General features: G+C 42.7%; 1 protein-coding gene across 1 annotated transcript; it reads left to right on the plus strand.

Annotated features, from left to right (window-relative positions):
* The first annotated feature begins 1,019 nt into the window (after window positions 1-1,019).
* Window positions 1,020-9,798, plus strand: LYSMD2 (LysM domain containing 2). Its single transcript, XM_051628442.1, has 3 exons — window positions 1,020-1,381; window positions 6,222-6,559; window positions 9,021-9,798. Exons 1-3 carry the CDS (start codon window positions 1,184-1,186, stop codon window positions 9,070-9,072), a joined length of 588 nt encoding a protein of 195 aa, XP_051484402.1. The 5' UTR covers window positions 1,020-1,183; the 3' UTR covers window positions 9,073-9,798.
* Window positions 9,799-13,850: the final 4,052 nt, after the last annotated feature.

A 13,850-nucleotide genomic window follows, 5' to 3' on the forward strand; every position in this document is an offset into this window, starting at 1 on the left:
TTGTAGCCAAACCATCAACCTTTGGCACATCTGCCTTGACTTTTGTTCTGTATTCCTTGAAGAGACTCCATGATCCACCCAGGGAACATAATGTAAAAACTACAACTAGATACTGTGTCAGTTGATGCATTTTGTTTTTCCAAATAACTATGTGGATATGGGCTGAGGAATGCTGAGGTTACCAGATAAACCAACTAAGATTAAGTTGGAGCCAGAGGTCTCTCTTTTTAGGACTTCTCAGGAAAAACACACACCAAACCAGGTGTTTGTGACACATACACCTGCCAGAATCACGGTGTAGTTGCATTAGGAAGTGACCTCTGAGGCATCTTGCCCCCTGCTCGAGTAGGCTGCCCAAGACACCTCTTGGCACCTTGGTACATGTTGTGCCTCTAGAGGATACACGACTATGCACCAGATAGATGTTTGTTATAAAGCTCTAGCTAAGTAACAATGGTTCAGCTTTCAAAGAAGTCCCGTACACAGGTTTCTTGGTAAGTTCTCACTTAAAACATTATTGCATTGATTCTAAAATTACACGGATATTCTAAACCCTAAGTTGTTAGTTATGAAATCTGCTTGGTTTTTCCCCAGAGGAATTTCCCCTCTTCTGACTTGGATTCCAGTAAATCCTCCATTATTGCAACCCTTTTGTATTTGTGCTTGCGCCCCGCTTTTTTTTAAACTTGGCTGCTGTGCCTCCATGGCACCGCGCGTTGCCAGGGCTCCCAGCGGACACCCGGGCTGAAGCCCCAAAGCCGCCAGCGCTGCAGTGAAACGGACCTGGGGGCCCGGCACAACGGGACCAACACCTTTTCTCTCACAACTAATAAACCCCCACGCACACGCAAGACTCCACTGTTCACGGCCACCTCTCAGCCGAGACTGCCTCGGGGAAAGCCCCCGCCTGGCACCGCGACCCCCCGCCCCGCACCACCCGAAGAGGCCGGAGCCCGCCCGGACCCTCCCACCCGCCCCGCCAGCCGCGCAGGCGCTGCCCCCGCCCCGCGCATGCGGCCCCTCCGCTGCCCGCGCATGCACCGCGGGGCTGCGCGGCCCGGGCCGCCATCGCCGCCGGGCGGGCGGTGCCTGGGGGGGGGGGGGGGGGGGGCGGCGCCATGGCCGGGGGGGCGGCAGGCGCGGGGCCGGCGCGGGGCCGCGGGCGCTGAGGCGCGGCGGGAGCATGGCCGAGTCGCTGCGGGACGAGCCCCCGGGCGGCTCGGAGTCGGAGGCCGAGCTGTCGCAGCGGCTGGCGCACACCAAGGCCCGCTCGTACGGCAGCACGGCCAGCGTGGCGGCGCCGCTGGCCGAGCGCTACGTGGAGCACCGGCTGAGCGCCGGGGACACGCTGCAGGGCATCGCCCTCAAGTACGGCGTCACGGTAAGGCGAGCAGCGCCGGGGCTGCCTGCCGGCCCGGGGAGCCAGCAGCGCGGCGGGGCCACCCGGGGAAGGGCTCAGCCCCGGGGGCTGCGCGGCCGGGACCAGCGGCGCGCAGGTGGAGGCCCCGGGAGTAACGGGGCCGAAAGGGGAAGATGCGCTGGGAGGGACAGAGCCGCGAGGCGGCGGGACGCAGCTGTCCCTCCCAGCGCTCCCTACCCAGAGCGGGCCGCGGGTGCGGCGCTGGTTTCGGTCTCGGTGTTGGAAATGCCGCCATCGCGGCGCTGCGAGCTGCTGCTGGGGACCAGCACCTGCCGGGACGGGCAGGGGCTGAAGGCCGCCCTGTCCAGCCCGGCCCAGCGCCGGGTCGGGGTCTGGCCCTGGCCTCTCTGATGGACACACACGCTCCCACCCGCTCAACCCGTGGTCACAGGGCAGTTCATCACATTCACTTCAGACTGAAAAGATGTAATCGAGTTTATATCGAAAAGAGTAATCTTTTTGAGGTTGACACAGAGGCTGTGATAATAAATAATTTCTTCCAGTAGCTTCACGGCTAAGAATTCTTCCGTTGTCATCTACCTACCGGCTTAAAGGTGACATACAAGTTATTTGAATGTGTTGTGACTTCTCTGCTCTCTTCCTATAGAGAGAAAAGTTGACTTCTGTGAAGGCTGCTGTCAGCCTAAGACATGCAGAGTCCCACAGAGGCTGCCAGCATGCCCCAACACTGCCATTCCCCACAGGACAGAGCTCACCCACGCTGCTATCATTCCAGCTTACTTGGAGCCCAATGAGCTACCCACTGACATATCTATGTGCAGCTTCAGTAGTCCCAACATGTAAAGTTGCTAGGGGCCAAGCAGCTGATGAGCATAGCTAACAGCATGGTACCAGGACAATCAATGTCACTTTCACATCAGCTGCAGAGCACCTTCCAGTTGGACTCCTAGAAGTGGTACAGTGCAGTCCCAAATGAATTGGTTCTGACTGGAATGGGTTTCCTTTGCCTCCCTGGTTCTGAAAGATCTACTGAACCCTTCTACTAACTTCAGCAGCATTTAGCCTTTGTTGTGAAAAGGGTTGAAAATCTGTTTCTCTTACCCTTAAGATGCAGCCACTTTTGACCGAATTTGGTTGGCAACAGGATTAATGGCATTTTGTATTGATATTGGTCCATGTTAAACCAAAGTTTTACTCAGCACAGGGGCAAATCAAAGTGACTCAAGCTGCTTATTGGATTTGTTTGAAGTTTTATTTTTGACAGGACTTGCCATAATGGAGAAAGTCTCTGGCCTAAATGATTTGGTTATGCTGTTCTTCATTTTGCTTGCAGCAGTAAGTGAAAAAAGTATTAACAGATTACCAAAACAGTAGTTTCTAGAAAAAACTGACTTCTAAACACTTTCCAACTCCCTTTTAGCTGAAGTTAAGTCATGGATCAAACCTGTACAGTCTGAAAAAACAAGTTTAACTTTTAACCATGAACTTTGTCCATAGTACGAGTTTAGTAAGCTAGTATTCCCTTTAAGAAACCAGAGCTGTATCATTATAGACTTCAACTGAGAAAGGCTAAACTGACATGAAATGTTCCTTAGAGCAATGCCAAGTTACCTGAAATCAGCCATTGTGTTTCTGCTTTAATGGGTTTCATCCCAGGGTAGGAATGTATGCAAACATGTTTGCTTTTAGCAAAATGAAGACTGATGCATTCACACAATGACAAGGATTGACTTTCTCTAAAGAGTCATTACATTTGCTTCCTGCATCCTGTGTACTTGGCTAGAAGTGAGAGTTGCTATAATGGGAACATTGGAATTATCTTTGGCTGCCATTGCCTCCAGTATTACTGTTTTTAGTAGTTTCCCCACTGTGGTTTTCCTCTCTGGGAGTTACTTTGCAGCAAGAGACATCTGGGCCATGCCTGCCTTGGCATGACAGTGCAGGCAGTTTAAGATGGATGAAAATATAATTTTGGGGAAAGACATCTCTGTGCTTTGTTCAGCTTCATCCTCTGCCCTTCACCCCTCTACCCCGGGTACTGTCTATTAATCTTGTATGGCTTGAATTCATTAGCTCTTCCTTTGAAGACTTGGGTAAATTAACACTGGGAATTAATGTTTAGTGTCATATTTATGGTTCTGTTGGAGTGCTGTTTTCCATCATACAAGGGTATCCCTTTTGAGGGTAGAAGAGGACTGTTTCATTGCAGTAGAAGAAGTTTTGATGGATTAGTTCGGCACCAGTTTATGCATTAGCAGACCTTCAGTTGAAGTTTTAAGAGCAAATATTTTAGCACATCCTTTCGTTAGTACAGGTCTGTAGCTAGTAGTTCAGTTTTCCTAGCACTAAAAAACATTGTTAAATCCTGCTCTCCACACACCTGTGAATGTATGGAGTCTATATATAGAGTTGTAGAAGGAGCAGTAGATATTGCACATAGCAAGTAACCTGCTCAAGGCTGAGGGATGTTCTTTTTAGAACAAGGTAATCCCATTTCATTGTTACTCAGTGCAGAGGTGCAGTCTTCCAGATGCCACAAGGCAATATATAAAAGGTACTTTAGCAAGAAATAACCAGAGGTAGAGTTTCAGTGGAGGACAGAGGCCAGCAATACTGTGCATTATTTATCAGCTATTGAAGCATCACTTTCCGGCTCCCCTGTAGCAGAGATCCATTTTCAGCTTTTGTTTTGTATTTTTAGAGAAAAGCTAAACACTTTGATACCCCTCAAGACAGACAACTTTTAGAGATTTTGACAAGTGACTTACACTAGCATCTGAGCATCATTCTAGGTCTCGTTGCTAAGTCAGGTGAACTTGCTTTTATATCCTGCCAATGCTACTCAGCTTGGGAGAAAAGTTAAACCCCATACTGTGTAAGGCTAACTAGAAATAGTTTCCAGGCTTCAGGAGCTGTAAGAGTAATGAGTTTCTCTTACTTGCAGTAACTTAGTGTCTGACACCGGATGTTACTCAGTTTTTGAAAGGGGTTATTAAATCTAATCGTTTAATCATCTTAGCCATCTGCATCAACAGGTTGGGGTTGTCTTAAGTAGAGAATACCATTTTTGTATATTTAATGGCTAGAAATAGCTTACTGCTGAGCTTTACTGCATTGTTCTCACTACTTTTCCATACATAAAGCCTTTCTAGAGAGAATATCCTATTATTTTTAGGGAGAAAGATCTCATCAGACTTCCAGGACCCAAGCAAATGCACCCATATGACACCAGATCTGTAATGGTGCTGCAGCAGATACTGTTATGCACAGCACAGGTCTGCACTGCATGCAGGAGCTCATTCCAGTTCTGCAAGTGGACACAGTCTCACATCTACACAGATAAGAAAAAACTAACATTTCCACTGCTTTTCCTTAGTCTTACAGCTTTCCCAGCTAGTGCATTCAGTGTAAGAAGTGCACAGGCATGTTAAGCCAGTTATCTGTTAAAAAGGGTCTTTCTTTTACAATTGGGAAGGACTCCAAGTAGTGACAGAGCAAAGTTTAAAACTGAAAAGGATAGTACAGTACAGCAGTTTTTTTCATCATCTGAGCACTAGACTCAAGATACTTCAGACTTCAAAGTATATGAGTGGCTAGTGCTTCAATTGCTCAGCTTTTTCTGTGCTGTTATACTATCAGTAAGACTCCTACTACTACAAGACTTAGTCTTCACTGTTACTCAGTTTAGCTCTATTTAATAAAAATCAGTAACACTTCCAATGCAGGGAAGAGGTATTTTCAGTTCTTTATACTTGTTTTATTTCAAGTATATTTATCATTTCAGTACTGTAGTGATAGGGGATTTCTGCTTATTGCAATCACCAGGGGACTAGAATAGTAGTTTTTCAATTTTTTTCCAATTAGGATTTTTCCTAATGAAATAATGAGTTGAAGTTATAACTAAATCTTGAAGTCACATAATCATGGATACTGATTTCTGTGCTTTTTTCCAAAGCTTTCAATTGAGAAATAGAAAGTTAGTTTAGCTGTTACTGACTTGGAAGGGAAATCTAGATAAGTAAGAGCTTAAACAACATTCTTAGTGGGGAGACAGTATAAACATTTACTGGGAGCTTTTCTTCAGCTGTACAGCAATGGAATTTATAATAGCTTCTCAGGTTAAGTATAGAAGCATTAGTATGCTGAGAAAAATGGTGTCTCCTTGCTTCTGTCATGAGATCATCTGTATGGAGGAGTAGGTTGTTGTTTACTTTGGTAAAAGTTGCATAAGAAGTATTTACCAGTTATGTGGTGGCTGCTACCATGCATTATTACATACATAAGGTAGGCTGTTGTTCATGCTATAGATTCAGCTTACTGGACAAATGCAGCCACTAGTCTATGCAGCTGCATTACAACATTATTATCAGTCTGCCATTCTTTTCACTGCCTGGCCTCTCACAGAAAATCAGGACTTCATCTGAAGTCTAAATTTGGTATATCAGCTAGGAGGGAGATACTTTGGATGAGGCATGTACTGCTCTTCCAAGACTTGTGGTGCTTACACTTCATACCTGGCACATCCTAGAATGCTCAGGGTAACTTTATCACCCCTTGTTTTTATTACACATGCTTTGTACCAGAGTTCACCTACAGCAGCTGCTTGCAGCCCTGAGCCTTACTCTGATAGAAATCAAAATCAGCAGCATTTCTGCAATAGAATTTTTATTCTTTGGCAGGTTCTTCCTGTGAGTCTGTATGGAGATTGGAAGAGCATTCTAGAAAAGCATCTTTAGGTGCAAGACTTTAGATGTATTATAACTAAAAGCTACTGTACTGCTTCAGAAAGCTAGGTTTTGGCAGAGTACAAAGTACTAACATTTTTCCTATTTTTTTTCAGATGGAACAAATAAAGAGGGCAAATAAACTGTTCACTAATGACTGCATATTTCTGAGGAAAACCCTGAATATTCCTGTTATATCAGATAAACCATTACTGTTCAATGGACTTAATTCACTGGAGTCTCCCGAGAATGAAACAGTTGACAGCTCCCCTTCTTGTGATGAAGGACTAGTAACAGTTCAGGAAGGAAGCAGTTCTTCTCCCAGTCCTCAAGAACCTGACAATCAGCCTGCTGCACCAGAAGAACTATCTGCCAAAGACTTCCTACAGAGACTGGACTTGCAGATTAAGTTATCCAAACAAGCAGCCAGAAAACTAAAAGATGACAGTGTCAGGTAAATGCCACTTTTAGTATTGAGCATCTTAATCTCCTCCTGAAGGTCTTTTAGCCTATGCTGAACTCTAGTGTGGTATCTCAAACAGCATCTCTGGTTTTGTCAACAAGCCTATGCTATTATCGTGCATCAAATACATTACATTTTATATAGAGTCCTTAACATTTTAGGGTGGTACTGTGGTAGGCTAGAACATAGGGCCATACACCGTGCTTGTGGGACAGGTTACATCTTTACTGCATTGCCTTTGTGACTAATTTTGAAACCTTGTAATTGAATAGAGCAACTCTAGTAATTAACTGGGGTGTAATACTTGGGACAGAACCATAGAATCATTTAGGTCAGAAAAGACCTTCAAGATAATAGTCCAACTGTAAAGCTAGCGCTGCCAAGTCATCCACTCAGTTACCTTGACCTGAACCTGGGAAAGAGTAGGGAGGTGAAGCATTTGAAACTGGTAACTAAGTTAGTTTGCCCAATAATAAAACAGATACCTCAATAAAGGAGGTTGCCTGGGGAGAATCCCGTTTGACTTCCAAAAGCTATTAACTCAAATTCAGATTGCTGCCTTGTTTAATTGTGGATTCTGGAATCTTCCAAGCATTGGATCCAAGTTCTCTTGTTTGCACTGGTACACCAGGTCTTACAGAAGTGGTTATTAGCATTTTTTATTATGGCCTGATACATACCACAGCTTTCAGTAAGTGTCTTTCAGCTCCTGTGACCTGAGCACAGAGGAGAGACAGCACTACAAAGCCTTGTAGTGCTGTGCTATTTTATTCTCTTTTGCCTGAAGGGTAATGTTGCAGTGACTTTGTTACTTTAAGCATCTTAAAAGTGAAGAAAATTGTTTGGTCATTAAACACACACCACCATATTGTTTATTTTGTGGGCCATGGGCCAGAGCTACTATTGTGCAATTTGATTTTGTACATAGCTTGGCTTGTTTATAAGCCATCAGAATAGACCACTACAATTCTGAAGAGCTACATTAGTAATATTTCCTGGCCATTACTTTGGTTTGGGGTAATGTGTTGTAGACCTCATCACATAGCCTAGTACTGCAGCCTGGTACAGAAGGCTAGAAGCTGTTCTTGCCAGTCCTTAGGGCCAGCTACAGCCTGAGCCTTGGACAGTTTACCTTGCACATTATAGCCACTACTTACATTCTTCAGTTCTCCATATCCACCCCTACTATCCACCATAATCAGCTGCAGCTTATTTTTATAACCATACATTCCTGCAATAACTACAAGTTTAAATTAAGAACTATTTTTGAGGTGGGTTGGATTTTTTTTTTTAATTATTTGAAGGCAAAAGAGCAACGTCTTTGGTTTAATAAGATAATTCTGCTGGACTACCCAAGAACAGGGAAAGTTACTCAGCTCCTTGGTTAGTTTATAGGGTTCTTTCCTCTAAAAGAGGGTTATATGAAATTTAAGTTGTAAGTAATCATGTTTACAAGTTCATAGGGGAAGTCTGCATTATTTGGGTTTGGAATACTAGGGAAATACCTAGTTTTTAACTTATACCATTATTAGACTTATCCATATAACTTACCTTTGTATGGAGGCATATGCAATATTAAAAGTAACTGGGAATCCTTTGAAGCTCACAGCATAGCAACTGTTAAGTCTTCCCATTTTCTCCCAAACACAGAAATTGGCAGCAGCTTTAAGAATAGGCTCTCAATAACAATTTTGAAACTCAGTAGTAAAAACCAATGATCTTTGAAGAACTTGCATGCTTAAACTAGTACAGGATGCTGTGCTGCAGTAGGCTTACATAACCATTTTTAAAGGCAGTATTGTCAAGTAGACAGTAGGCAGACTGATTTTTCCTGAGGATTTTTAATAGCAACACTGATTTGGTTTATCCAGTCATTACATTAACAATAGCATTTGTGGGCAGCAATTTTCTCTTAAGAAAGTCTAAGTGATCAGTCTCAATACTGGTTGATGCACAAGTAGCATACATCAAGGAAACCACTTAGGAAATATCCTTGCAGCACCAAGACACAGATCCAGCTACAGCTGAGGGACTGCTCCTCTTCTTGCTTCATTTGGTCCATCTGCATCCCCTGCCATTCTAAATCTACAGCTAAGCTTACTTTTAAAGAAGGAAATGGAGAGAAACAGTACTAGAACCTAAACATGCCCTCCACTTGTTTATCCTTTACAGTATCTTATTGATTTGGCACTGTAGTGTCAAGAATAGTTAAACTCTTAACTACCTTCCTATGTTGTTGAATTTACACAGCTTTGTTTTCAGCTTTCTGTTCTTGAAACAGAACAAGAACTCCAAAGATATATAATAGCATACTGCAAGTTGGATTCCTAATAGGCAATGCCAGTCTTATCTATTTTGATCCATTAGGAAGATTATCTGCATTTGCATTACATTTTTACTGTTGAGATATTACATGCTCCTGATCTGATGATTATGGTCATTTTCTTTTTAGAGAGGAGGAGAATGAGGAAGGTCCCTATGCAACTTCTTCATATCACCAGTAGAAGACAGATGTGATGACCTGAAAATTTTCCATGAAATCAGTTCTTAAAGAACTAACTGGTCAATAATTAAAAACCCAAGTCTTTTGGACTCATTGATGTACTTAAGTAATGAATGGTTAATTGCACTGAAATTATGACCTCTTCTGCCTTCCATAGGTTAACGTCCTTATGCTATATCAACAAAGGGTTTGAGCCTTCCAAAACTAGCAATGGCCTTTATACCCCTTCTGTGCAAAGTGTAGCATGGTAGCAAAAATATATCCTTGAGGTCACCTTTATGCAGGATGTTGATCTTTAGTAAAGATTTTGTAAATACTTGTTAAAGTGAAATTTGTTTTAAGTATTTAAAATTAAACAAGTTTGCTTGTAAATTACAAACTATGAAAATAAGACATTTATTCTACGAACACAGATGAGTTTGCTGTGAAAGTTTTGTCTACTTCAGGGCTTCTGAACTTGCCTCTGAACTGTGTGTGTGTGTCTGTGTGGTTATGATGTATTCCTAGAAGGGGGAATTCAGCTTCTTTTGATTAGTTAAAGCCTTTATGGTTAAACAACTGTTTGCAAGTAGGATTTCTGCTAATGAAAGGGAAGAGTTACAGCAAGTTATTTTTCTTTGTGAAAAGTGACATTGAAATATCAAACGTGTGTTCTTGTGTGCAGTTATATTTTATGTGGTTTTAATTAAATAAATACAGAAATACCAACATGTCTGTTCATAGTGAACTCAGTTTGGTTCTAGACTGTTTTTTGTGAAGAATGGTTTGTCTGCTTACATGAGCTGTTAGATGCTTATTTCACAGCAAATGCCCTCCACCATATAGCTCACCCTCCTAAATGAGACCTCAAAGAGCTACTTGATCTAGTTGTGTATTTGAGAAAACTCTAAGATTAATCAAGAGCCAGACTGATAAGCTTTCACTGTTCTGAAAAGAGATGCCTGTATTCAAGTCTGCAAGTGGACCCCACCTGAAGCTCAGGAAGGCAGAGTACAGGCCGAGTTCAATCTTTGCCCTGAAGTTAATGTATTAGCAACTTCTTGTTAAGCATCCTGCATTTTTTCCCCAAGTATTTAATAAACTTCACAAAACTCTAGTCAGTAAAAGGATAGATGGATCTGCACTGTCACAGGTGCTGTTTCCTATATATCAGATCATTTATGTAGTTTATTGCTCCATCTAGACAAATACTTTCTGCAATATGTTAAGATGGAAAGCTACATTAGTTTATTAAAAATAGAAATTATAATTCAAAGCTAGACAGGAATTGTTATTTCCCTAGAGCCTGCAGAAACTCAGGCCTGGCAGGCTGCAGGAAGACAAAATAAGACCTAGAGAGGTTTGCAGGAAGACAAATTCACAAGAGCGTAAGAGTTTAGAGTGAATAAAAGAAAGCATTGGTTTTTCTTGAAGAGACTGGTGAATTACTTTTAGGTCTTGTATCTTTCTTAAAATGGGATTTGTATCTTTTCCTTACAGAATAGTAGTTTCTGTTGTCAGTTAATCTCAGTAGGACATTACTAAACTACTTTTTCAAAGGCAACCCCAGCTTCAAGCCCAATTCTCTTTTATAATCCTACAGAAAAATGTAATCCTTTTCTACTGAAGAAAATAAACTGTAATCCCCTCACCTGTCCAGCACATGCAGGACAGAAGGGCTTTGTGGAGCAGGTCAGAAGCACAGTTTCCCTTGCACAGCAAGCACACCTCCTGGCAGAGCCACATTTCTCTCCATCCTTCCTTCCCCAGAGCTCTGCTGTGCTCATGGGCAGCAGAACCTTCAGAACAAGCAACAGAAGACCAGGGACACCATTCACATCTACTTCTAAATGAGAAAGCCATACAGAAGCACAGGGGAGAAACAGCTGTACTAGCCTAGAGACCTGGTTGAGCAGAGACCTATCACCACACAGCCTTGCCCTCAGACGCAGGCAGATCTCAGCCCAGCCCCATAGCTTGGGCCAGCAGCACCCCAAGAGACACACAGCTACTCTGGAAACCCCACCACGCCAGCACCCAGCGTGGCATCCATCGCAAAACCTTGAGCATCGCCCGGCAGACACCTAACCCATCTGTTCCACACCGGCATTTTCACACAGGAAAGATCTCAGTCCCACCGTGAGCCACAACAAAGGCTGCCTGCAAGAGGCCCTACCTTGCTGGCCGCAGCCCCGGGGCAGGTCTCCCCTCCTTGCTTGCTCCACAGAGGCTGCTCACAGGCCTCCAGGGCGCTGCTCAGCTCCTGCTTCTCCTCCATCTTCCTGGGCCCCTCCACTTCTAGTTACCAAAACCTGCAGCAACAACTGTTCCTCACCCTCGGGGAGGCTGCTCTTTATGGCCATGGGGCCTCCCAGGGGGCTGTGGGGCCTGACGAGTCCCTGGGGTCAGCTGGGCCCTGACCCAGCTGGGCCTGATCAGGAGGACCCCGTGTCGGGAGGTCTGTTGCAGAGTAATTCAGGATTAAGTTTTCCTCCTCTGTAAAAATGGGTTCTTGATTCTCCAAAGTAACTAATGTTTTAATATCTTCAACCACGTTGTCATATTATTACTCAAAGAGTTTTTTCCTGTGTATTTTATGTATTGTTTATGTATTGTGTCCTGTGTATTTTGTTTCTAACTCTGCCTTTATTCTTGTGATGTCATTCTTTATTTATACCAGTCCTACAATCTGTGCTTTAGTGTTGGAACGGGGCAATTTCAGGCAGAAGTAAAGCACACAGTGCAGCTAAAATTCCATGTTTTGCAGCTGTTCTGTGGTGGGAAACCTCCACATTTGTAGTTTTGTTTTTTACACGTATTTCTCCAGTAAAAGCTCAAAAAGTCAAAACCTGGGCATGCGTGGACTTGGATCTTTTTAAATTAAATGCAGGACATATCCAACAAGAAGTTTTCATTTGGGGCTCATTACAGTGTGTCTGGGACCTACTGAACCCCTGTAAATCCAGCCAACACAGCCACCAGGTGCTGTGGTTGCATCTAACATTCTCATCTAACATTCAATGTCCTGCAGACATTGCAATGAACTCCTATTGCTCCGTGATGCAAGATATCCTCAAAAACGGGCAGTGGATAGAAAAGATGCATTCTCTTTAACACACAAAAGCAGCCTTGTACTACCGTAGCTTGTAGTAAAGTGTTTAATAAAGTACAGAATCAGAAACAATATAGTCTAATAGAAAAGGTGAATACCATGTATATTGTACTTGTTACATTTTCAGTGATAATATAAGGAGTGAACGATTTCTGAAGGATCCAGCAGAGATACAAGCAACATAGAAACTGATTTTTGTCAATTTAGAACCAGAGATGTGCAGGTGTTGAAAATACCTTTCTCACCAGGATAAAGGAACGTGCGAATATGTTTTACAAGGTATGCACTAAGCACACTAGCAGCAGATGTCCAGTGTTAATGTGCTCCAAGTATTCCCTTCAAAATAAGGACTGGTCTGTGGTGCGGGTTGAAACTCATGTCACTGGGTTTGATTTTACATAGCAGAAGCCATAGCCTTTTAGGAATGCAGGGTGATTCATCAGGCTGGCTGTGGTTTTACTGTGAAGTTCTGAAAGGTGTGATTTACTGATAGACGTTAATTTCATGTACCAGCAGTGAAACCAGTATTTGAAGCATTCTAGTAACAACTTTAATGGGCTTGGGCAGGGTGGAAAATGAATCTAGTTTGAAGAATGTAGCTTAGATTGCTCATCTAGCTGTTAGAGGGCTTGCTGTGCTCTGAGCCAGTCTGCAAGTTGGTCTAATTGGTCTATGTATGTACTCCAAGTGATGCACAGCAGCAGGGGAAGCACAGAACAGGTCCAAGAACATGCATGCTCTGAGCTAGAATCAGGTCATACCCATTGCTTGGACATTTTTATTTTTTCTTCCCTAAATGATATAATCTATGCTTTGTTGAAGTTTTAAAAATTTGCAAAAATGAGAGGTTAAAAAATAACGTCTCAGCCTTTTTGTGGATAGAAACCGTTCACAATCACAAATTGCTAGTTGGTGTCATCTTTCCATTGGTACCAGGCTCCTGCATAGACCCCTGAGAGGCCCAAGAAAGAATCTAACTTCCAATGAAAATGAGACATGTTATCATCCTACTTATTATAATGACAGGAGAAGAAATTCTGCTCGCTCTCTTTTTTTTTTTTTTTTTTTTTTTTTTTAAAGGATCTATTGGGAAGGAAAATTTGTCCATTTTATTTTTCAAGTGCAGCTCCTAGATCACTACCACTGCCCCAACTATAAAGGGCTATGGCTAGTTTTCTTTCTCCAGGTTTCTTTCATAAATCCACAAGTGCACTTTTCCATTGTGAAATTAAGTCACAAGCTGTTGCAGAAAACAACTGAGTTCTGTAGGTACACAAAGAAATTCTGTTCTTTAGGAACATTAGCAAAGAATAATAAAAAGATAGAGAGTTTAGATGAAAACAAATACACTGGTTCAAAATAACAGGCATTTCTTTTTCCTAATTATTTTCTGCAGTGTTTCTAAGGAGCTATTTTTCAAACAGGAAAGTTACATTGATGACATTTCTGGATATAGTTTATATCTTAAAATAAATGGCACCATTAGTGACTGAATCTGCAATTCAGTGATCCATACCAGGATGTGTATGAGCAGGCAGTGACGTACTTCCCGTATGCTAGAAAGGATTAATTGCCTTATGTATCATCAGCTTTCAAATAGATGGGCTGTTACACCTCCTTGCTATCACATTAATTTAATATTTGTTAGCAAAAATGTTCTGTTTATAATGTTCACTCGATAATTTATG

This window comes from Apus apus, chromosome 10 (genome assembly GCF_020740795.1).
Source record: "Apus apus isolate bApuApu2 chromosome 10, bApuApu2.pri.cur, whole genome shotgun sequence".
In the NCBI taxonomy this organism is placed as follows: Eukaryota; Metazoa; Chordata; class Aves; order Apodiformes; family Apodidae; genus Apus; species Apus apus.

What these genes read in the sequence shown, in the direction of transcription:
- LYSMD2 (XM_051628442.1), top strand. Translation starts at nt 1,184, where the DNA reads ATGGCCGAGTCGCTGCGGGACGAGCCCCCGGGCGGCTCGGAGTCGGAG. An exon ending in CCCTCAAGTACGGCGTCACG is followed by an intron (nt 1,382 to 6,221) that starts GTAAGGCGAGCA and finishes ATTTTTTTTCAG; the next exon opens with ATGGAACAAATAAAGAGGGC. An exon ending in CTAAAAGATGACAGTGTCAG is followed by an intron (nt 6,560 to 9,020) that starts GTAAATGCCACT and finishes TTTTCTTTTTAG; the next exon opens with AGAGGAGGAGAATGAGGAAG.